The sequence below is a fragment of the Drosophila willistoni genome, assembly GCF_018902025.1.
Source record: "Drosophila willistoni isolate 14030-0811.24 chromosome 2R unlocalized genomic scaffold, UCI_dwil_1.1 Seg167, whole genome shotgun sequence".
NCBI classification, from domain to species: domain Eukaryota; kingdom Metazoa; phylum Arthropoda; class Insecta; order Diptera; family Drosophilidae; genus Drosophila; species Drosophila willistoni.
The window spans coordinates 720,550-743,720 of record NW_025814050.1 but is presented as its reverse complement, the minus strand read 5'-3'; the positions used below and the strand labels follow the sequence as shown (position 1 = coordinate 743,720).

At 38.2% G+C, this 23,171-nt stretch overlaps 1 protein-coding gene across 1 annotated transcript; it reads right to left on the bottom strand.

The window, feature by feature from the left end:
* Nucleotides 1–1,424: 1,424 nt before the first annotated feature.
* LOC6646761 (nuclear hormone receptor FTZ-F1 beta) lies at nt 1,425–21,277 on the bottom strand. The gene is made up of 7 exons (XM_002069361.4): nt 21,029–21,277; nt 2,993–4,820; nt 2,600–2,914; nt 2,388–2,537; nt 2,215–2,317; nt 1,994–2,148; nt 1,425–1,919 (listed from the first exon to the last, which is right to left on the bottom strand). The coding sequence occupies exons 2-7, from the start codon at nt 4,655–4,657 to the stop codon at nt 1,836–1,838; spliced, it is 2,472 nt and encodes an 823-aa protein (XP_002069397.1). The 5' UTR covers nt 4,658–4,820; nt 21,029–21,277; the 3' UTR covers nt 1,425–1,835.
* Nucleotides 21,278–23,171: the final 1,894 nt, after the last annotated feature.

Below are 23,171 nucleotides of genomic sequence, written 5' to 3'. Positions count from 1 at the left end.
TCATTTTCTTGTTTTTTAAGTTTCAGTTTATTACATTTAGTTGACGAATGAAATGCAGTGTTCCAAAACGCTTTTTGAATTTTTGCATTAATGGAACGATTAATGGCTAGTCCAACCACCAAAATCTCAAGTACATAAATGACACATTTTTTTTTCTAACCAAGACAACACAATTACATAGTTTACAATTTGATTGCCTATTTAAACTATTTAAGCTGAATAACTTAAGTAGAAAAATATTGGCAAAACTTTTTCGAAAGTTTTGAAACCTTATAAATTTTACAATTAGTTCTACTTGAGTTTGGATGGCTGGAAGTGGGTTAATTTGTTGTATGAGATGGAAGGAAAACAATTTTGGGGAGAGGCATGTACATTGATAAATATAAATTAATTTTGATTTGATTTCCATTTGACAATTGTATTTAACTATGGTTTGTGGTAATATTGTAGTAGATAATAGTTTTTATAATTATTTTATTTAAATTAGTATTTAACTATTTTATTTTTACGAGCAGAAGAAGATGGTGACAGGAACCGCCAAGACATCTCGGACTTAAATCCTGATCGTCTTTGCGGGGCAATAACAGAATAGTTAATCAATCCCATTTAACGTTAGCCTGTCTACCTTACTTTTCAGGGATTATTTGTGAGTTTAATGATTGGAATTACCTTTCGGTTTCTTTTTTTTGCTTTTTTAATTGTATTTTTTGCTTAATTGTTTGCTGGTGGGGCTGGAAGTTTACAGTTTTAGATACAAACACACATACTATTAGACATCTATCTAGGGCCTATGTATTTTTTGTTTCATTTCTGTAAATGTAAAAATTTAAATGTTTTAAATCCTGTTGCAGGATTTTCTTCAGCTATTAAGTAATAAGAAAATGAATATCAAAAAAATATATATAGTTAAAATAAATGATGACAAAAGAATAAATTTGATTTATGTAGTTTGTTTTCTGTTCACTTAGTTGTTTCCTTTTCTTCTTTTTTATGCAACAAATAGCATCACTGGAATAGTTTTTGCCAGCAGGCAACTTCGAGTGGTCTTTCAAATATATGTATATATATTCAGATATATATATATACAAGAATATATACATAAATAAATATGCACATTTCGTTTATATACATAAGGGTAGTAGACATACATATGTGTGTGTGTGTGTGTGTGTGTGTGTGTTTGTGTGAAATTGCACTAAAACTAAATGCTACAACATTTAAAAAAGGGATTTAAATCTATGCTTTATAATGTATATATAATAATACATATATAGATTATTAATGTATATATATATTGGTAGAAACTTCTAGCAGCTCTCTGTGATAAATTAAACCCAAATGGTTTTGGCATTTTTCGTTTAAAAAAGTAGTATAAAAATCGCTGGAATATTTTCCCCATTCTCTTCGTTTTCGCTAAATGGTAATTTGATTTCTATCAATGTTTCTTCTATTTTGTTAAATATTACATTTCTTAGTCTTTTCATTTTCCATGTGTGCTTTAGTTTACTTTATACATAAAGTCAGTATATATGTATACATAGCAAAAACTCTATATACTTTTACCAAATCAACAGCACCAACAATGGCCCTAATATATTATATTTATGTAAAAGTAGTTTCTTTATTTGTATTAAAAATTTGGCAATTTTGCGCGTAGGTTTATTTGCTTGCAAGTCAGCAGCAATTGCTTGGGCATTGTTGTTGCTGAGGATTTGGTTTTTTAGGCACATGATTTTAGAGCTTACACATCGAGCGCTTAACATCTAAATAGATATACTAATACTAATTATAAAACTTGTGTGTGTGTTGTGCGTAACTGTCGTTCTGAACATTTGTCAATGTTCTCCACGCAAAAGTTCCATTAGCAAATTGAAATCAGCGCCATCCCGTGTCTTGATCGTCAGCATCTCCTTGCCCAACTGGAATAGCAAAAGGTAACAGGTAAGCTATTTGGTAATGAGTTTGGGAAAACTACTCCCTGTGAAGTACCCACCTGACACGTTCTTTGCAAGTCGGGAATACGCAACAACAGTTCCCCAAATTTGGACGGTGTGTCTGGATAATGGGCGAGTGTGTAAGCCTGTAAGCTCTGCAATGCCTTCTCCTGGCATTCGCGAACCTTCACCGCCTCGTGTAGCTCTGAAGTATCTAGGAAAGGTAGACTGAACTAAGTGACGGTTCTTTATGCAGCAGACTACACTCATTTAGACTTACCAGATTGCAGTAAAACGATTACCTTCATGGCAACATATTCATATCGATCGACGCGTAAACGCCGCAAGTGATCGGTCAAATTAAGCATCCGTTCTATACAGGCCTAGTCAAAAGAAAAGGAGACAATGTAGGATTAAAGCATCTAAGAGTAATCAAAGGAACCTAGTGCTTACTTGGAGACCATTGGACTTTGCCTGTGCCAGTGTAATTTTTCTACCTTGCGACATCTTTATCTCGCCGGGCGTATCAATCGATCTAAAACAGCAGGAGAACAGCAACAGCTCGCACCATGAATTGATGAGTAGGCAGATTTGATCATCAATCTGTAAACAAGAAATGAGTTTAAAACAATTCTCTCTAACCGAAGCCAGCTTTTTCAACTCACCGAAATATTCTTAAACAGAGGCAAACTCTTGCACCACTTGACAATCTTGTATAGTCGGTGATCGGCCACATTACACAGATGAGCAATAAGATCGGGATTGGCATTCTCGCCATTTGATGAGAGACCAGCACTGGCCAGCAGTGGATTGGTCATTTGTTGGGCATTGTTGGCAGTGTTTGACGTTGGTCCACCAGTTCCATTTGAAGAGCCCCCCGACGTAGATGAAGATCCAGACCAGGAACTTGACAACGGCTGATTAATTCGAGCCAGTTCGGCATCAGTATACTGCCACAGATGTTCAACATCCATGATTTCCTAAAAAAAAAAAATGAGAAAATTGAGCAAAAGAGTACGGTTAGATAGACTCGGTTATTATTTGTGGTAATATCTTACCTGCAATAGCGCCGGAATGCTTGCTGTCCGCGGAGATTGATTGGTCGACAAGGTATCCGTTTGCTCCGTTTTGATGCAGGTGGGGTTGGGGGTGACACCGAGACTCGGGCTAGCTGGAAGGGATGTTGATCCATTGCCAAATCCATTCATTTGATGTTGGAGCCGCTGCTGTTGTTGATTGGCTACTGCTGCTGCCGCCGCAGCCGCCGCCTGATCTGGACTGAGAATCGGACTTAACATAGAATTGGGCAGCGTATAGGAGCATTGGTAAGTGGAGCGACCGCCCCGTGTGCGATCCTCCCGAATCGCCTCCAGTTTCATGCCCTTCTGTAAGCATTTGTCAAAGCGGCAGGCCGGACACTTTTTACGTGTGGAGATGCTTACTTGGCAGGGTCCACCGCGAACACAGACATAGTTCTTACGATTTTGCACAGTGCGTTTGAAGAAGCCCTTACAGGACTCACACGAGAATATTCCATAATGAAAGCCACTGATCTTGTCGCCACAAATGGGGCACGGCGAGTTTATCAACTGTTGGCGCGAGATCCCAGCCGGTGAGGCCGGCAGAGTCGAGTTGGAGGAGCCTGTGGGATCGACGCTGCTGCTATTGGCATCCATTGATAGATTTTGAGCCTCTGCTTCGACGTTGAGTGGCCGATACAGCTGGGCATACTGGGGGGGACCTGCGCCTCCGCCTGTAAATATGGAGCCGCCACTCGGTGGATTGTGTCGTCCTTGGATAGGTGAATGGGTGGGACTGAACTCTGAGCTGTAGCTGTAACAGCTGCTGTGCGACGCATCACTGTTGTTTCGGCTTAATGAGGGCGTATAGGGGGCGTGCCGAGATGTTAGGGGCGATTGGGAGGGGGAGCTATGCGTGTAGACGGAATGTATGGCTGAATCCGGACTGGGATTGGCGGGCAACGGTAAATGTCCTCCGCTGTTGGACTTGTTACGCGAATGTAACAGTGGAGAATTGTCTCCACCCAGACTTGGTTCATACTTAAGATTAATCGGATCACTCTGTGTGGGGGCCAATTTCAGTTTGCACAGTGGATAGCCTGGAGTTAATTTACTGGAATGAGGTTTCAGTTCTCCGGCAATATGCTCCAGCTCGGTTTTAATGGGGCACACGGTAGCCAAGGTTTCCGTCAGACTGCTAGCTTCACTCTTTATCACCGTAGACGATCCATTCTGTCCACCCGTCTCCGTTTCCATCACCTCTTCCTCTGTTTGATTGGTCTCCGTCTCACTCAACTCGCCCTCCCAGGACATTGGTCGTGGGCCATTCTTATCTGACGACGACATTGCTCCGCCGCCTACCACACGTCGCCGCACCTTTAGATTCTCAATGTTTGTCAACTCCGCCTCTGAATCGGATTCCGCCTCGCCGTTGTTTGCCTTATCCACACCTCCACATAATGGTATTCGCAGACTTCCATGGTTATAGTTGGCTATAATAGGCAATGAATTGCCATTTGTCGTGGACAATTCGTCCACCTCACATTTAATATTTGTCACCGAAACATTATGCCTCGTGGATGGCGATACGGTTGCTGCAGATGTTGTTGCTCCTAGGGACATGTTAACAGGTAGTTGATAGCTTCCACTGGAATTCGGAGTACTCGTACACTGTTCCGACTTGATGCTGGACATGCTTGGCATATTCGTCTCTCAATTGCAGGTGCAAAGTAATTTATTCTAAGATAACGTTCTTGCAATAATTCTCAGTCAAGACTTTTTGTCGTCAATTTCCCCAAACTTATTTCGTATATAATTTGTAAAAATTTGATAGATGTCGTTGATGCAGTTCCATTGTGTTGTAAAACTGTAAAGATATGAAAAGGAAACGGTTATGGCATTAATATATTGCAACACAATTTGTGATTCATAACACACACATTCATTTAAGTATGTATCTATGTACGTATGTATGTATTATGTACAATTATAATAATTTCAATCTAACTCAAGCTCGGTGGAAATCGGTTTACAATATCGTTGAAAAAAAATGTGATATGTCCATATATCTTCTATATTTTCATCTGATCACTGCATCTACTTTAGGTAAAAAGTTTATACCTACAAACATACATACTAATTAGCTTAAAATGAGGTAGGTAAAATATCTACGAAATTCTGTAAAAGTAGAAAAAGACTTAGCAACAGCCAAAAAAAAGTACAGTATATTAGGGTCAATGACATAGTGACGACCTTGGCATCGAAAGAGTAAATACTATGCTAGCATTAAATTAGGCCTATTTTTGAAAAGAATGCCATGTTTAATAATGCGAAAGAAGCACACCCGCAATAGTCACAGAGTCACATGGAGCTTGTTCTCCTCGTTCCCTCTGCTCTAACCCGCCGGTTCTTATCAGCAATAGCATGTGGATGGAGATGACCACGAACAATAGCTTAAACAATATAACAATAGGAAAAATGTCAACGACCCTTGGACCAACAAACAAAAAAAAAAAAAAGAAATCGAAGAGACGCAAAAAGCCATTGGAATTATAATAAATTTAAGGTACAATAACCCAAACATCGTTTGGTGGGCATTTTATCGTTAGCCACATAGAAAAAAAACACACACACACACACACCTTGGAGCAATAGAAATCCAAAAGGTTTACATTTTCTTTGCAGTTCTGTACATATGTACATATGTACATACATATGTATTTAAACTAAACTAACACCGACTAATATTTTAGAATAAGTAAATTTATATATGTATGTATGTATGTATGGGTGTAAGTACGTACATACATATGTATCTTTTCAATGCATATGCAATCAAAGAGAGAAATATGTATATAAATAGTGGGAGAGAGTGAGCTAGAAAGAAAGAACGCGGCGCAAAGGACGACCTTCAAATAATGTTGAAATTTGTACGCAAACGACCTTGCATACAACAACAAAAACAACTACCACGACAACGACACTGTCGGCGACGACGACGACGACGACGATGAAAGCAAGCCACGAAGAAGACGCACACATACATTCACACAAAAGACGCAACACATGCGCGAACAGTCTACATCGCTGACGCCCGCAAGTGAAAAAGAGAGGCAACGTGCAAGAATTTGAGCCACAAAGGAAAATAAACAAAAATTGTTTTATTTAAAAAAAAAACTCCCTCAAGCCAAGAATTATTCACAGCTATGGTTGTGTGGGTGTGTTTGAAGAGGGAAAAACAAAGAGAGAGAAAAAGAGAGAAACAGTAATGGTGGAGATACACACAAACATCCGTCAAATACAAGCACATGTGTATAAAGAAAGAATAAGTGGTCAGCAGTTTTAAGTCGGAAGTTAATAAAAAGAAAGCTTTTCTCCGACAAAATACAGTTTGCTCATACATACATACATACATACATATGTATGTAGGTGTATGTAAATACCTACATCAGGTCTGTAACACACATAAGGTGGAATCTATCGCCACACCGACTTGGGTAAAATCTTGAACTACATATGTATGTACATAGTTTCGAATCTTAAAGTCAATCTCCTTTAAATTATCTTTGATTTAGATCAAATAAACAGGAAAAAGGATATGGACATATGGACATACACTGATCCATAACAGTGGCGACCACGAATTTATGACAATTTTTTTGACTTGAGTTTTGTTTTTCTCGGCTCCTAAGTAACTTAATGAAATGATTTAATTTGTTGGTAATTGTATTCAGATGACGAACCGTAAAAATGGTCATCTTAGATACATATTTTGGTTTTTGCCACAGGTGCATTTGAACAAAGAAACCCCAATTTTTGGGTTTATGAAGAAGAAGATAAACTGCATAACTGCATTGAAAATCTGAATTTTGTATGGAATTTTATGGTCCTGAGAGCGAGTCCACTTTGCCACACTAATTTGTACTAAAATACCTTTTTTCTTAAACTACGAAAGAAATTGAATTAAATTTCCCGTCGAATGACATATCTATACCCCTGCAAACCATCTCCGACCATATAAAGTATATATATTCTTTATTAGCATTTTCTATTTTCTTAGGTATTTAATATTGGTGAATTTGTTACACGGATCGGTTGACTATATCATAAGTATAGATCGGTCGAAAACAGTGACTTTTGTCAATAAGTTCGTTAGCTTTGACGGGATTGCTTTCAAATTAAACATTTTTCAGTTTTATTATAGTTTTGTTAATGACTGACTGTGCCAAATTTTATCAAGATCGGGTGACTATATCATATAGCTTCCATAGGAACAATCGGTGGTAAACAGTGACTTTGATCAATAACTTTGTTATTCCCTATGGTAAGATTTCTAACAAAAAACCCGGTCGAAGTTAGGCCAATACCTGTAAAAAATCGAATAATCATGCAAAATCGCCCTACAATTTTATTGACTGTTCGTGGCTTTGCCGTTTGTATTGGAACTATATGATATAGTGATCCAATCCGACTGAATTCGAGATATACAAACCCTGCAGAAATTGCTAACACTGTATTCAGATAGATTAAAAGATATTTTGTCGTCGTGCCTTTCAAAAATGAAGTTCTATAAGTACGTCACCGCGCTAAATTAATTCTTATGCTTGAGGGAAAGCGATAATTAGAAGCTGTTGAGCTGAATGACATCAAGAATAATACCTAAAGAACTGATTTGCACGAAGAGGTCGTAATTGAAGTGGTTCGAAAAACCTACAGTAGAAAATAATAGAAACATTTCAAAATTCCTTACTTTCCTGTATCGGTGTTGATTTTTTGTGTACATGTGAGACTTGGCAAGCCCCGAAAAGCAAAACTAACTACCAAAGAACTATAAAGGTTGAATCGACTTAAGTAGACCAGAGTTTAGCTTAGTTCTGTTCAAGCCAAGGCAAAACCAAGAGTGTGCAACTGCGTGGTGCGTCGTTTGAGGACGGAGACAATGAATGTTGTTCGTTCTGATGGGGGTTGGGTTGGGTTGGGCCCGGCCCCCTGTCTGTCGTTTATCGATTATATCAGCACAAAGTGCTGTTGACTTCGTCTATGCGAATGTGTATGTGTGTGTGTGTGTATGTATGGACATGCATTAATTCCACAAACTCCAAACTCTTGGCTTGGACCCAAAAAGGGGTTGACCTTCACATTTTTTCTCTTTTGTTGCATGTTCTATGGGTCTATACCCATGTTCTATAACACCCATTGCGGAAATGCGCTGCTGCTCCCCCAATCAACAAAATGGCGTCGCACTCGTCGACTCGTTTGTGTCTGCCGTTGTGTTAAATCCATGTCAATATTATTCATGACATTGACATGCTTTGTGGGGCAAAATCGACAGTGACGGCAACGGATATTCGGGGTTGGATATTAAATGCGGTGCACGCCAAGTTGGTGGTAGAAGGATCTCTACTGCCCACTGAATAGGAAGATGGTTTCAATTATGCGTAACATGAAAGCGCAAAGAGCCGTTTGGGAGCTGTCCTGTTGACAGGGTGGGTATATCTACCTAATTTGGGGCCAGGATGGGAAAACAAAGTAAGTCAGCTAGACAAACACACCGAAAAAGGGGGGGGGTACGAAATCGATTTGGCATGAGCATGAGCAACCATATGTCTGAAGGTTTATACTTTGACACGCTTCAGACGCCGTGATCACACACCTTTAACACCTTTCGCTTCCACAACAAACAAAGGCTGCTAAGTAATCTCCCGAAATGAGACCCCAATCTTAACAGTTGCAACAAACGCAAATTGCAAATTGGATTTCCAACAAGCCACATTTTTGTCTGTGCATTTGATTAATCACCTCCTCCGTTGCAGGCGCCGTCGTCATTGTGAACTCCAGGCAAACAGCTGGGTAAGTAGAGTGCTGCAGTCATTAGCATAATGTGCAACAGAAGTTTGCTTATGGAAAATGGCAAACACAATGCAAAAGAGCAAAATGGCAAAATGATTACAAAAAAACCAAGCAACAAGTTATGTTTGAGCGTAATTTTCTATTATTTATCTATTTGGTTATGGACATATGTAGATTGCTCACATATGGACCTTATATGACCCACAGTAGATTAAAATATATACATAAATATAAAAGTTTTTCATACTATTTTTGTACACTACATTACGACAAGGAAGAGCTCCAACGTGCCAGACTTGTACAAGAAGATATCTAAAAGAACTTGTTTTTTAACAGGTGCGTTGATGTCCTGTTGCTAGTTGCAATCAATGAGTGGAAACTAAAAAACCCACACAAACCGGTAGAATAAATGAATCTAAATGCACTGAAATTTTCATGTATTGATTAGTCAAATAACCTTTTCTTAGTATTCTCGAAATGTACACAAAAATATTTATTTACTGGTCGTTACACTATTCCTTTAAGATAACATGAGGTCCTTGAAAAACTCTCAAGGAAATTGTATTATGTGATCTTGATCAGAATTGAACCGCGTTCATTTTCGGTTGCCCGTTAAAAACTCGAATATATTTTTTAGAGTGCATTGACTAGAACAAGTTTCCAGCGTAAGAGACAACTTTGACAGCGTCGCCATGGTGCACATTGCCCTAGAAAAAAATCTTAGAGTAACGAAGAATAATGCACAAATGATTATACAACTTTTCTATGTTGTATATGTCTATTTTAGCCTGTAGCTCTGACGCCTTTGTAATTGTAATTAAGGAATGATTCTCTCTTACTCTTTGGCCTTATTGCATTGTTTGAACGAATTGACCAATAAAGGAATTACAGCTGTTTAAGGACGGCAAAGGTCCAGGTTTGTGGGCAGATTGATATATTTTTATATTACTATTGTCGGGGGTGACTTTACTCTAGTAGCTTGTGCCAATGTGTTATGCTGTGGAGCAGCAGACAGTTTTAGTTTGGGAAAATTTGTATCTCCATCCATTTCTTCATATACAAATTTTGCGACACTGTAGAAAACACAAATAGAAAATGATACGATTGCGCCTTTTGAATTTGTTTTAATTTCATTTGCTTCTGAAAGTGCGAAAGAGACACTCCCTTATAGTTTGTAATTTGCAGAACTTTGCTCGCAATGAATTTTTATTGCTTTTTTTGTTTTTGGATTGTCATTTGGTCAATGCTTGTCGGTGGCTTTATCTGGTTGCCTTCACCCCTTCACCCACGTCACCACAATCAGTATCAACAAAAGATAACACAACCACGCCTACCACGAGTGGGCGTATGAGGGTAAAACAACAAAAGTGAGAGAGAAATCTTTTATTTATTTATAGACTCACATACATAGGTAGGAACGTATACAAGTACATTCAATATGCAATTTGTATTATCTATAATATGTTTTCATTTTCTTAACTTACTTCCAACTGTTGTTAATATTGTTGTTGAGAGTCTTCCTCCTCAAGGTCGTTTGAACGTTCTTTAAAACATATGTATATAAAAGTCATATCGCTGTTGCTGTCGCAGTTGACTTTGGTGGTTTTATTATACAAACATACATACATACATGGCAAAAATTTAAGCTTTTCGATTCAATTGGCACCCCAAAGAGAAGTTTTATTTTGAGCTTTAACTTGTTTTAGCTAACATTTTATTATTTTGAAAAATATATTAATATTAGAACTAGTTTTCAAAGAGTCAACTTATCGTGTTATGGACTAGTCGTAACATAAGTATTCAGACTTGTAGGCACTTCGTCTCGCTGGTGCTTTCCCATGACGAGAGAGCTCCAATAGCCACTCTTGGGTTTGGTTTGCCATTCGACAGGCAGAAGAGGCAAAAGGCCCTCTTAAAAAGAGTCATTAAAGCCAACTGCTCAGCGGTGCATGCAAAGCAGGACGAGGCAAATACACTGGGAGAAATCCAGAACTTAATTTGTAGGGATAGTCTCTGATGACTCTCGACATGTTGCATTTGATATGCATTTTTTCTCAGTGTCGCTTTCTTACCACATACATATGTACATACATGCATACATAGGTCGCCCACTATCGACGACGCGCTGCCACGATACCAATGGCTCACACATTGATTTTTTATTTCTATGTATGCATTTAGGTATTCATATATATATGTCTGTGTATGTATACATTTCTACCTTTGTACATACATAGGTATGTATGTATGTATGTATGTATGTACATTTTCGCTTCTAAGCCTGAACACTGCTCGGTTTGAAGTTGGTATTTTCTGGTTCTCTTGGAACTCGTTTTTGCTGTTGCTGCTGCTGCTGCTGGGTGGGCAAATGTTGCAGGTCTCGTTCTGCAGTTGCCTCTGGGGTTCTCTGTTTGTGTGCGCTTTTTTTCTCGCTGGTCTGCGTGCGTTTAATTAATATCAAAAGCCAAGTTGACGACGACGCGTACGTGCAAAATACAAGAGAATACGACGAACCAATACTTACTTAAAATAACTAAAACTGCAACGGCAACAAAAATATTTATTGCAAGTGGTTGTGGAACAAGGCTGTTGCGCTGCCGTTCATGTTGTTGCATTTGCCGATCGGCAGCATTTAGCCAGCAGTGTTGTTTTTGTTGTTGCTGTTACTGGTGTTTTGAGTGCAATTCACTCTGCGCTTGGTTGTGCGTGTTGGCATTCGCAATACGTTGTTCAGTTGAAGTCTGTTCACTTGGCTTAGATGCAACCCAATGGCTCTTTCGGCTCTTTCGGAGTCTTGGTCTGAGGTTCAGTTTCGAATTGACGAAACCGTTTTGGCAGGTTGCAATTTTTACAAGTGTGTATGCGATTGTGTAATCGTCAAAGTGGAACGATTGGTTATGGCACATGTACATACATACACACATACACAGTTTCAGTTGATCAGGGCAGTTATTAGGCAGTCTAAACAAACAATAAGTTCAGTCTCTTACAATGTGATCATATACTATGCTAGTAATAGCAATAGCCGTAGTAGGTGCATATCTACAGATGTTTATATAATGTTCCACAGAGAGTACATAGAACACAAAATTTGTTTTCTGTTAAGACAGTTTACGATCAATGATTTTTGGTGATAGCGTCAGCTAAAACAAGAGCAAAAGTTTTGCATTTCCTAAATCATTCTATCCAGTTCGAAATAGTTTTGGCTGCATCTTTCTATTAACCAAGCGTACTAACTCTACACTTACGAACTACTATAGTTAATTCTATCCAAAGTTTCTAAATTACATTACAGTCGGTACATTGTTCACCAGTAAACGAGGACGGGACTGCCCTATACCCTGTATCATGGGGTGATAGTGGAGAGTGTGAGTGTACCCGCTTGCACCCTTATGATTAAATGAAACGGAACACTTTTTTGTAAATGCTAGCCGGTGTCATCGATTTATAAGACCACGCCAATTTGATTCTGCAAGTTCTCTTATTTTGAAACAATCCTGAATCAAAAGTCTTTCAGAACTGAAATGGTGTATTAAAGTCGCCAAAATGTATGTAACAGGCAGAAGAAAGCTTTTCCGACCCCATAAAGTATACATATTCTTGATCAGCATCAACAGCCGAGTCGATCTAGCCATGTCCGCCTGTCCGTCCGTCTGTCTGTCCGTCCGTATGAACAGCTAGGTCTCGGAAACTGTAAAGGCTAGAGCCACCAAATTTGGTATGTAGACTCCTGTAGTATGTAAAGTGATCAAGTTTATTTCAAATTTTTGCTACGCCCCTTTCCGCCCCCGCAATTTAAAAAAACGCATTTATCTCAAAAACTATTCTAGCTAGACCCACCATATTTGGTATGTATATTTGCTTAGTAAATGCACACATTTTGTATGTATAAAAATTTTGGCACGCCCCTTTTTGCCCTCGTAATTTGAAAATACTCGATTATCTCCTGTATTTTTCTACCTTATGCAATCAACTTTGCCACACTTAAATTTGATACTAATATGTAGCAAAATACCAAATCAAAATCGGGCAAAAAGCAGTCAAGATATGCATATAAACGTTTTTCCATAAGGCCGGAGATGGCCGTTGGCTGGTGGGGGCGCTAGGGTGCTCGTATGCTTGAGTGAGCGAGATACTAACAATAAGATTTGCTTGTAAAAAGCATGTGAAAATGCATTTCTTTAATAAATTTGAAATATTTGCTTTACTGGTGTATGGTATACCTAAGTCGACGAGACGACTTACTTACTTCATTTTTCTTTTATACTTAAAACATCGTAACAAAAAATGTAAAATATCGTTTGGTTATCTCTGGTTGCTCGATTCATAAAATTACAGTAAACCAGAGGCCCGGGGCTAACTTCGACCGCGTCAAAGTTTGTATACCCTTGCAACTTTTTTTTAACTTTTTCCTTACCTATAGCCATCAAAGTGGGAAAACGTTTTAGCTAAAAGGGCTAATGTGTGCGAAAGAACGGCCTACAATCTTAGCATAGGAAAAAACTAAGATATTGATCAAAGTCACTGTTTTCCACCGATCGTTCCTATGGGAGCTATATGATATAGTCACCCGATCTTGATCAAATTTGCCACACTCGTTTATATGTGAAATTAACTCACCAATATTAAATATCATGACAATAGCTCAGAAAATAACGAAGTTACTGTTCGTGACTTTGCCATTTGTATGGGAGCTGTATGATATAGTGATCCGATCCGGCTGAATCCGAGATATACAACGCCAGCAGTATATACAAGCCTACATGCAACTCTGTAGCTCTTTCGGTCTAGGAGGAGTTTGCGTTGATCCAGACGGACGGACGGACATGGCGATTTGAACTCGTCTCGTCGTGCTGATCAAGAATATATATACTTTATATGGTTGGAGATGCTTCCTTCTATGCGTTGCACACTTTTGACCAAAATTAATATACCCTTTTTGCAAGGGTATAAATATTTAATTTGAAAGCAATCACGTTAAAAATAACGAAGTTATTGACAAAAGACACTGTTTTCGACCGATTGTTCCTATGGGAGCTATATGATATAGTCACCCGATCTTGATCAAATTTGGCATAGTCGTTTATATGTATAATAAACTCATCAATATTAAATTTCACGACAATAGCTCAGTTATTGAGAAAAGTCAATGTTCGTGACTTTGGCGTTTGTATGGGAGCTATATGATATAGTGGTCCGATCCGGCTGAATCCGAGATATACAACCGGATTCATGGACGGACGGACGGACATGGCTATATGAACTCTTCTCACCATGCTGATCAAGAATATATATACTTTATATGGTCGGAGATGCTTCCTTCTATGCGTTGCACACTTCTGACCAAAATGAATATACCCTTTTTGCAAGGGTATAAAAATCACTTACGAAGTTTGTGAAACATTTATTTTTGACAATTTTAGTATTGTGATACTTTCCCGAGTATTGTGTGAGCTGTGTTGTTTACCAATGTAATCAATTAAAAGGTTTTGGAATGGAAAGAAGAAAGAGTCTTCTGCTAATCAGAATGCAAGCAAAATCCTAGACCTTACCATGCTAGTCCTAATTTATCACCTGTTAGTAGTAGTTAGTCCAATACCCATAAGTATGCACTTATGTTGTAGCAGTTCATTTCAACCATCAGTTGATTCCACTAAAAATACCGTTTTATTACCTTGGCCCTGTGCCCATGGGATGTACACGCATATGTAGGTATGTACATATGTATGTATTCGTATAGTTCTTGTCTTGTTTTGTCTATTCCCATGCCAAGACATTTCCGTTGCAGAAAAAAGTTTGCTTTGTCAACAGCTGCATCGTGCACACCAGCTTCAATGCTGTTCTCTCTCTCATCTCTGTTCTCATTCTCATTCCCATTCCGTTCTGTTCTCAGTGTGAGTGCATTGCATTTCCAGCTGCCTCCTGATTTTTTTCTTTTCTTCGCTTTACTTCGCCATTTTTCGGGCAAGGTCACTGGCGAGACAAAGTCAATGGCCGCCAATGACCTCTACCTCCTTTCTCCCCGTCTCCATCCCCCATTGCCCATCAGTGCGTCAGTTGCGTTCTTTGGCCCGTTCTTTCCTCTTCTTCGACAACATTATCGTAGTCTGGTGCTGCCTTCATTTACAACTTGTTCTTGGCATTGGAAAGAGACTGAGTGTATAAAATTGGGAAGAGATGGCTGAACCAGGGAACGAACAAGGGGAAGCTAGCAGCAAGGGAGAGCCAAAGGCAAGCAGCATGACGTGTTACTTGTATTCTTGTTCTCTCTCCCACATTTCTCTTTCGTAGTTTGGTTAACGTTTCCTCTTCGTTGTAGTTGTCGTCGTCTTCATCGTCGTCGTCGTCGTCGACGTTTTGTTGTATTTGTTTTTTGCCCCCTCCCCGCGCTTTTTATGTGTGTATGTCTTGGCAACAAGTCGCTGTTGTTGGTTTTATTCTCTTTTTTTTGTTCTGTTGCCAACGCTGTGCTGGTTGCTCCCATACAACCAATGTTTGAACGTATTTGGCCTTTCTTTTGTGCCCCATGTTTGATGTTTCGTAGCTCTTTGTGTCTGGTTTGTGTTGTGCCCTGCAAATGTGTTCAATGATCTTTTTCATTCTACGAGTGCTTTCTTTTTTTTTATTATTATTATTGTCTCTTTTCGTTGAGTTCTACAACCTCCAGCCATTTGATGCCCTTCTTTTATTTCAAACTGTTGCCTGTCAAATGTCATAGTCACTATGGCACCAAGACAATTGTTGTTGGCTGGACGTTTACGTTATTCAGATATCCAGATACTAACAGTGATTTAAAAATAAAGACTTCGATTCCTACACAAGTCCTGAGCCCGTCACTTGTGCATCCCTGTTCAACTAAACTCCTACTTATGTATGTATGTATCTATGATTATGTACAGTTTAGCAAGAAGAGAAAACAAAAAGGAGACGCCACAATAAGCAACGCATCAAAAAATATGTTTTCTCAGGTCCTAAATTAAACGAATGTCCTTCAAAACGAGCCCACTACATCACATTAAACTTCCAACAGAAAATGCTTGGAGAACCGCGCAGACAGTAAAGCAAAAAAAAAATAAAAGAAACCAGAATCCAACAAAAAACTTCGGCTATGCCAATTGCTGTATACACTCCCCAACGGTCCAAATAAGATGCAATATTAGTTTAACTAATCGCAAACTAAATTGTTGTTTGGTCGGTCTGAAATTCTGAACTGAAACTGAATTCTTGACAGATGGTTTCCTTCATTTCCGATCCGCCTGACTCCGAGATACGGAATGCTGATCCAAGGACCGACATTGTCTCTGTTGTTGCTGTAGAAGAATGCGTTGATCATTTCTGAACAAAATGTAAATAATCTTTTTCAAGGGTATACACAAGTAGACCATTTTATGTTTCACGAACGCATTTAAGGTTCGCTTTAATCAAAACAAATCAAAAGACGGGCAACAACACATGAACAACAAATGATTCCTACAAAAGTGTGGCAACGCGCGTTTCGATTTGCGAAAACCAGAGGTGAGATCCGCATATAATTTCAAGGATTTATGTCTTATTCAGAGAGGCCCATGGGTCTGGGGAGTGGGGCAAGGCAACCAGAGAAGGAATGCAGGGAGTTTTAAAGCGGTTTGTTTTGATCTCCAATTGAGTGTGTGTGGCTGTGTATGTATTGCATTGTGTACATGTTATTCTTATTTTTAAGGTCAAATGCGATTTTAAGGTGGTACTTTTTTTAAAAATATTATGTATCGAAATGAATATATGTTCTTATACAGACTACCAATAATTTGTTGTTCAACATCAAAAGTCTATATCTAATTGACCTATTTAGCCGATTGTCAAATCACAATCCAAATATGATGATAAAAAGCTGAAAAAAAGAACTAATCAGTCATATCATATAATTGGGCTACAATGCTAAACAGGTTGACCACGCCCTGTTAGCCCTGTCCCTGTTTATGCCTATGTACAAGTAAATACTAATACATATGCATATAAGTATATACATATTTGTACATGTATTCGCAATAAGATTAAAGATAGAATTTGGTATATCAAATAAATTAACACATTTAAACAGGAAATATACAAATTACTCGAGCATAGAAACAAATAAAAAGCAATATAAGTACAAACGACCTTGAGACATAGACATACAGAGAGAAAGAGAGAGAGAGAGATAGAGAAAGGGAGGGGGGTAGAGAATAAGAGAGCTAACCATATTATAGATTTTCTGCGCCACGTTTTAAGCAAAATGAATCATTTATGTATGTATATGTATGTAAGTGTGTACATACATAAGTTCGCATTGATGCCAGATTTACGGTGTGCCGCCATTAAGAGAACCATGCCACGGCCCAGACAATGCCTCATCACGATGAGACGCAGCGGGGCCTTCTCCACCCCTCAGCTAATTGCCGATTATGACAACAAAAGTCCACATTTTGTTGAAGCAAATATTTTTCCGTCTGCAGATAAGTCAATAGAACAGTTTGATAAACACCTGTTTGGAGTAGCTCCGGAGTGATAGGTGAGTTTTGGTTTGCTGTTTTCTTTGTTTTGCACTCGAACTGCGAGAGGTTAAATCGTCTGTCAGTTTCGTCATTTCATTGGTGCAACATCTTTAGTTTAAATGCAACTCAAACTCCTCTTTCTTTGAGCCATGCGTCACTTTAACCAATGGCAGCAGGGGGGTGGCAAAACCCGTTTCTTGAGGGGAAGAAGTGGAGCTAAAGTGAAACCAATCGAGCAAGCAAAGCAACAGTAGGAGAGGGCGCTAAACTAAACTAAAGTCAAAAACCAAAGACCAAACAAATCCCTCCCTACCCAAAACAACTTCAACTACTACAACAACTAACTGGGGGCGATTTTCAAGTGATTAGTCATCCGCATGGCCTATGGGGGCTAGAGGGAACGACGACGGGGGCGATGGGGAGTGGAGCAGAGCGGAGTCAATGCCGAAGAGAGAAACGAAGTTAAGGCGTTCGGTTCAATGTTTTCTTAACTCTTTTTTCTTTGTCGTCGCATTAGAATAGTTTCTAAGGAAACTTTTTTTATGGTCAGCAACTTTCAAGTTGGCTTTTTGCTCCAGACCTGAAGCAGAAGCTGAGGCTGGAGATGGAGCTCCATCTCGTACCGACCGACCGACCGACCAATCAGTGCGCCAATAAATTTTTATAGTTTTGCCTTAATTTGATGAGATTTTTATCGATTTCTCTTGTTTCCAAGCATCTTCTCTTTATTCTTTGCATAAATTTAATTGGCTAATGGTCATAAATTTGTTATTGGGCCTTGTTCGATGTGGCGAGGATTTATTAGCTGACCTTCAATGTTTATAAATAAATCTACGCAATTCTTTTCTGCTTTTTTTTGCATTAATTCTTGATGCTAAATCATAAAAAGGCTGGAGTTGTTAATTATTGTATTTTTATACAAATTATTACTACTTTTTTTAAAAAACATAGGCAACGACAACTGTATGTAATAATAATCTGATGGAGAATCTGCAGGATCGATCAAGAATATATATATGTATATACATGTGTACGGTATAAAATGGCTACCAGCTATTACACAATAAAGTCAACGGCAAGAAAAAAAGCTTTAGCAACATTTTGCAACTAAAAGCAACTTGTTTTGCGCTTTTGGCCCGAAATCCAGCAGCACCAGAAATTGGCCAAAATGATCATGTTTTGTAAACTTGTAGCAGTTGCCTACACACACACACACACACACACACACACAAGCGGCTAGCAACAATGTTGCCAACCAAACGGCAAACGCCCCTTGTCATCTTCATTTTTGTGGTGAGGTTGCAGCAAGTTAAACCTGCAGCTCTATGATTATATCTTTTCATTTTGATCTCAGACAATAGAACAAAGCTGCATACACATACCTACGGAAAACAGTGGAAGGAGGAGGTCAATGTTGCAATTGTTAACTGCTAATTAGCAGTCAACGCAAAGATCTTTGAAAAGGAGCATTGTAACCAATTTATTGCGCTGTAAACGGAGTTACTGGGTTTTGGGTGGGGGACCGTGTGGTCTTTAACCGGTTTATAACCAGCGAGGTTTTTGTTGTTGTTGCAATTGAAGATTGACATTGAGATATGACCAGAAGGAAAAATAATTATACCCATATGGTAAGTATTGTTTGGCTAACATAATCGATATCGAAGAGAAAGCAGTACTAAATGGGATAGAGCTTGTCGTTCGTAAAAAATAATCAATTACTTTTTCCTTTGAAGTTAAATTTCGAAATATGTAAGTTATATATTAACATTTTCAAGCTAATCTCACTTCGACAACACATCGAAAAGAGTTCAAGAACTAAACCATAAACCAAACCGCCATAGCCAATCATCTTACAAAACTCATCGACTGACTATGACTTCGACTTGATAAAAGCGAGGATCACCGCACATAAACCCAGTTGGCAGTGAGTGAGGAAAAAGTGCAGCAGCAGATAATAAACACAAAAACCGCAAGCCCATGTAGTCCAAATAATAATGAGGCAACATTTAAAATGGTTTATGAGGAAACAGTCACAAATTGCAGTCACTGGAAATGAAAGTGCGCTTAGAGATGGGCCACAATTCGTTATCCCTGATTGACACAGAAACACCAAAGATCCTATACGAATTTACATTTTATTTACAGCTTACATAATCATTATTATAGATCCAACAATCTGTCCCAAAGTGATTTCAAGTCAAATAAACTGCATTGTTGAACATCAAAGTCAAAAAATTAATTTGTTGTATCTAATTATAATGCAATGAATGAAAATGAAACACGATTGTAAGGGAATATAATGAGAAGTAAAACTATCGATTGTTCTATTGAAAAGGCCAGTGGTACTTTAACTATACTGGCTCAGGAAAGGCAAAGCTTTGCTTGCTTTCTTTGTTGGCAAGACATCGGACAAAATACGGTCATTCAAAATATACATACATACATATGTACATATGTAAGTCTCTTTTAGCTGTAATAATCGCATATTTCGTCCATCACTAAAGAGTATACACCTACGGATCGACCAAGAGACTCGGCTCGGGTTTTCTACTTAAAGATTTTCTGGGTCAAGCTGAAAAAGGGAGCAGAAAAGGAAAAGAGTAAGCAGAGAATGGAACAGAGTCGGAGACAGAGGCATGGCCAATGTGTGTGAGTGTGTGTGTGTGCGTGGTAGGGCTCAAACGTGCCAGAAATGTATCGGTTAAATACTGTAGGTACATTGCAAGAGACTCGACTACTCCCCTGCCACTTCACATCACGTCACCTCACTTCACTCCACTTCTGATCAGCTTAATTTCCGGTGGCCCAAAATGGCCAAGTGTTTGCTGTCCATGAAACCTCGTTGCATAGCATTGCAATGCGATGAATGAGTCAGCCCTAATCAGAATTCAGCATTCGCAGCAGCCACGGCTCATGCAAAAAATGGCCAAAGGCAATGACGGTGCTGTTACATTTCACTGGTTCACTTCTTTTCTCCTTCTCCACCGACGTGACCATGGTTTGGCGTCTGCACATTTGGGCGTTAATTAAATTATTGTAATTCTGCTTTTCTTCCCAACTCTGCTCTGCAATGGATGTAGCATACGACGTGTGGAGATTTTAACGCGTTTTCACAAAACAAAAGGAGGTTTCCCAAAAATGACAGGCCGAGAGCAGTTTGTCCTTTTTAAGTAAGAGGTTATTAGAAGAATAGAATTATTTGACTTCTAAGCCAATAGTTTTGGTTATACCCCTTTTGGTTCTGGCTAATAAAACCGCAATGTAAATGCTTAAACTTGTCCATTTGAATCCAAAGGAAGAATTGGACATGGCACATAGGTATAAATATGCATTTCCGCTATCCGATTTCGCTCTTTGAGAGCTGTATTATTTAGCGATCCGATCTTGTTTTAGAAAACACCGAAAGTATTTTTACTTTTACGACCGAATGCAGTTAAGTCTAATTCAACTGGGCCTGAATAACTGATCAGCCTAAATGGGGTCATTATGTGTTAAAATGGAGTTGGCGGAAAAAGAACAAAAGCTGGAGTGACAATTTGAATTTGCGAAACATTATCTTAATATAATAGCCAAGAAATAACTACGATTTTTTGTTCATAAAGATATTTGGGTTTTGAGAAATCAGAGTCAAATGATGTATTTTTGGTTTAAATATGCAATGTTTCTCTTTTATCCCTGCATTTGTGTGTTTTATTTTATGTTTTATGGAACTTACCATTACAAAATGTTAAAAAATAGTTTATATTCCAATTGAAGGTTGATTTCTATTTGATCAGTCTAATTCTTGAAGTTCTTGCGGGTGGTTGTCGCAAGGGTATGTAGATATTCGTATAAATTGTTGCCGAGTTGTTCTTCGTCTCTCTCCCAAGTTAAATAAAACAAACAGTTGGTATTTTAAATTGAGAGTAATAACAGTATTTCATACTGGTTGTTTGTTGTTTTGTCATAAAATGTTATTTCAAAAATTTGTATTTTAACTATTTGCACAATTTTTCTTTTTCTAACGCACAAGACACAAGGTTAAACAATTTTATTGCACAAACAATTATTCAGGCCGTTACTTTGATTCATTTTCTTTTACCTGCGAATTATTAACGGTAAATTACTTATATGAGCATAATGCTTGTATATATACATGTGTGTGTGTATGTGTGTGCGTGTGTGGAAGACAACAAATTGACAATAAAATAAACAAACTGCAACAAATGAAAAATGTTGCATTACACCAAATGCGGAAGTTGGTGGCAAAACCAGAAATTCTACAACGTTTATCCAATAAGAACAGCAACGACGACGATTCGAGCTTTCTTTGAGCAAAAGAGAGAGCAAGAGAGAGAGAGAGAGAGAGAGAAAGAGAGAGAGAGAGAGAGAGAGAGAGAGAAAGATATAGATAGATTGTGGAGACGAAAGAGGTGTGAAGAGCGAATGTTCTTTTTATTTTCTTTTGCTTTCTTTGGCTTTAGGTTTTATTTTTCACCAACTCCGACATGGACTTGGACTCTTGTTGCGTTTTTCCTCACCTTTTTACAGAGTTTATTGACATTTTCAGCGTTTGCTTTATGCGCTGTTTTCTTCATGCGCTCACTCTCTCAATCTCACTCACTATCTGACTAGCTCTCTCGTTTCGCTCTTAACACTTGCTTTTTTGTTTACAATGGCTGAAGACACATACATGTACATTTGCAATCATACACATGCTCACATACACTCACTCTGATGAAGAATAACCTTCAATTTTATCTTTCGTTATTCGTCGAGGAAAATTAACATTTACTTTACGTTTGTTGTGCAGCTAACAAAAGCTATGCACCTTTTTATGCAGTATTTCTATATTCCTTTAAAACTCGTCTCACTCACATTATCATTCTTTCCGAAACACACATGAACGAACACAAACACACACATGAGCAAACAATAAACGACCTTTGCAGTGTGAAAGAGACGGCAAATAAACCTTTTTTGTGAACACGGTAAGAAAATTAAATATTATTCACCTATAATTGTATTTAAAATCGATATGAATTTGCAAATTACACACGTAATTGTAGTTTTTTTTCTTAAATTAGCCGATTTTTTATGTTTGGCAATACATCCGCCACGCGCGCGGTCCGACCTTTTCGAACGGCGTTTGTTTTGGTACTCCCCCGCAACAACAACAAGTCCGAATTCGCCCGAGCCGTAAACACAGTTGAATATTCGCCTTAAAAAAGTGTAAATTCGCTTAAAAAATTGAATATTCGTCGTAGACACAGTTGAAAATTCGCCTTTAAAAATGGAATATTCGCTTAAAAAATTGAATATTCGCTTAAAAAATTGAACATTCGCCTTAAACTTTGTTGCCGAAATTTTGGCAGCAAAAGTAGCTAAAGCGAGGTCTAAAAGTAGCTAACATTAAAATTTCTACCTAAAATTTCTTAGAAAATAGCTTTAAAAAGTAGCGAAGTTTTTTTTTTTAATAAAAATCCAATTTATTTAATTCAATGTTGTTATTATTTCATCGATTTTATAATTAGCTTTTCTAAGGCAGTTTGCCGGAACGTGGAAACAACATTTTCCCTGTCGGCGTAATCCATATCTATAAGTCAACTCTCATATTAACATGTAGATAAATATTTAAAATAGTTGTTTCTTATCTTATAGCCAAAGTAGAGCTTAGCACCGTGCAGTTCATTCAATTTCTTAATTTAGGTTTAATAAAGTTCACTTGACTGAAGAGGGGGTCTACTTCGCTAACTCCTTATATGGATTGGTAAAAGTCGAGTCTTTATAATTATAAACTTCGGCCCAGAACTTTTCCGTATTTTCAACATTTGCCAGGTATTATATTGCATGTTATCATGTTGCCTTTTTAAACAAAA

Coding starts and splice junctions, on each gene's coding strand:
- LOC6646761 (XM_002069361.4), bottom strand. CDS start 4,657: ATGCCAAGCATGTCCAGCATCAAGTCGGAACAGTGTACGAGTACTCCG. Junction 2,538..2,599: donor CTCTGTTTAAGAATATTTCG/GTGAGTTGAAAA, acceptor TCTTGTTTACAG/ATTGATGATCAAATCTGCCT. Junction 2,149..2,214: donor AATCGTTTTACTGCAATCTG/GTAAGTCTAAAT, acceptor TACCTTTCCTAG/ATACTTCAGAGCTACACGAG.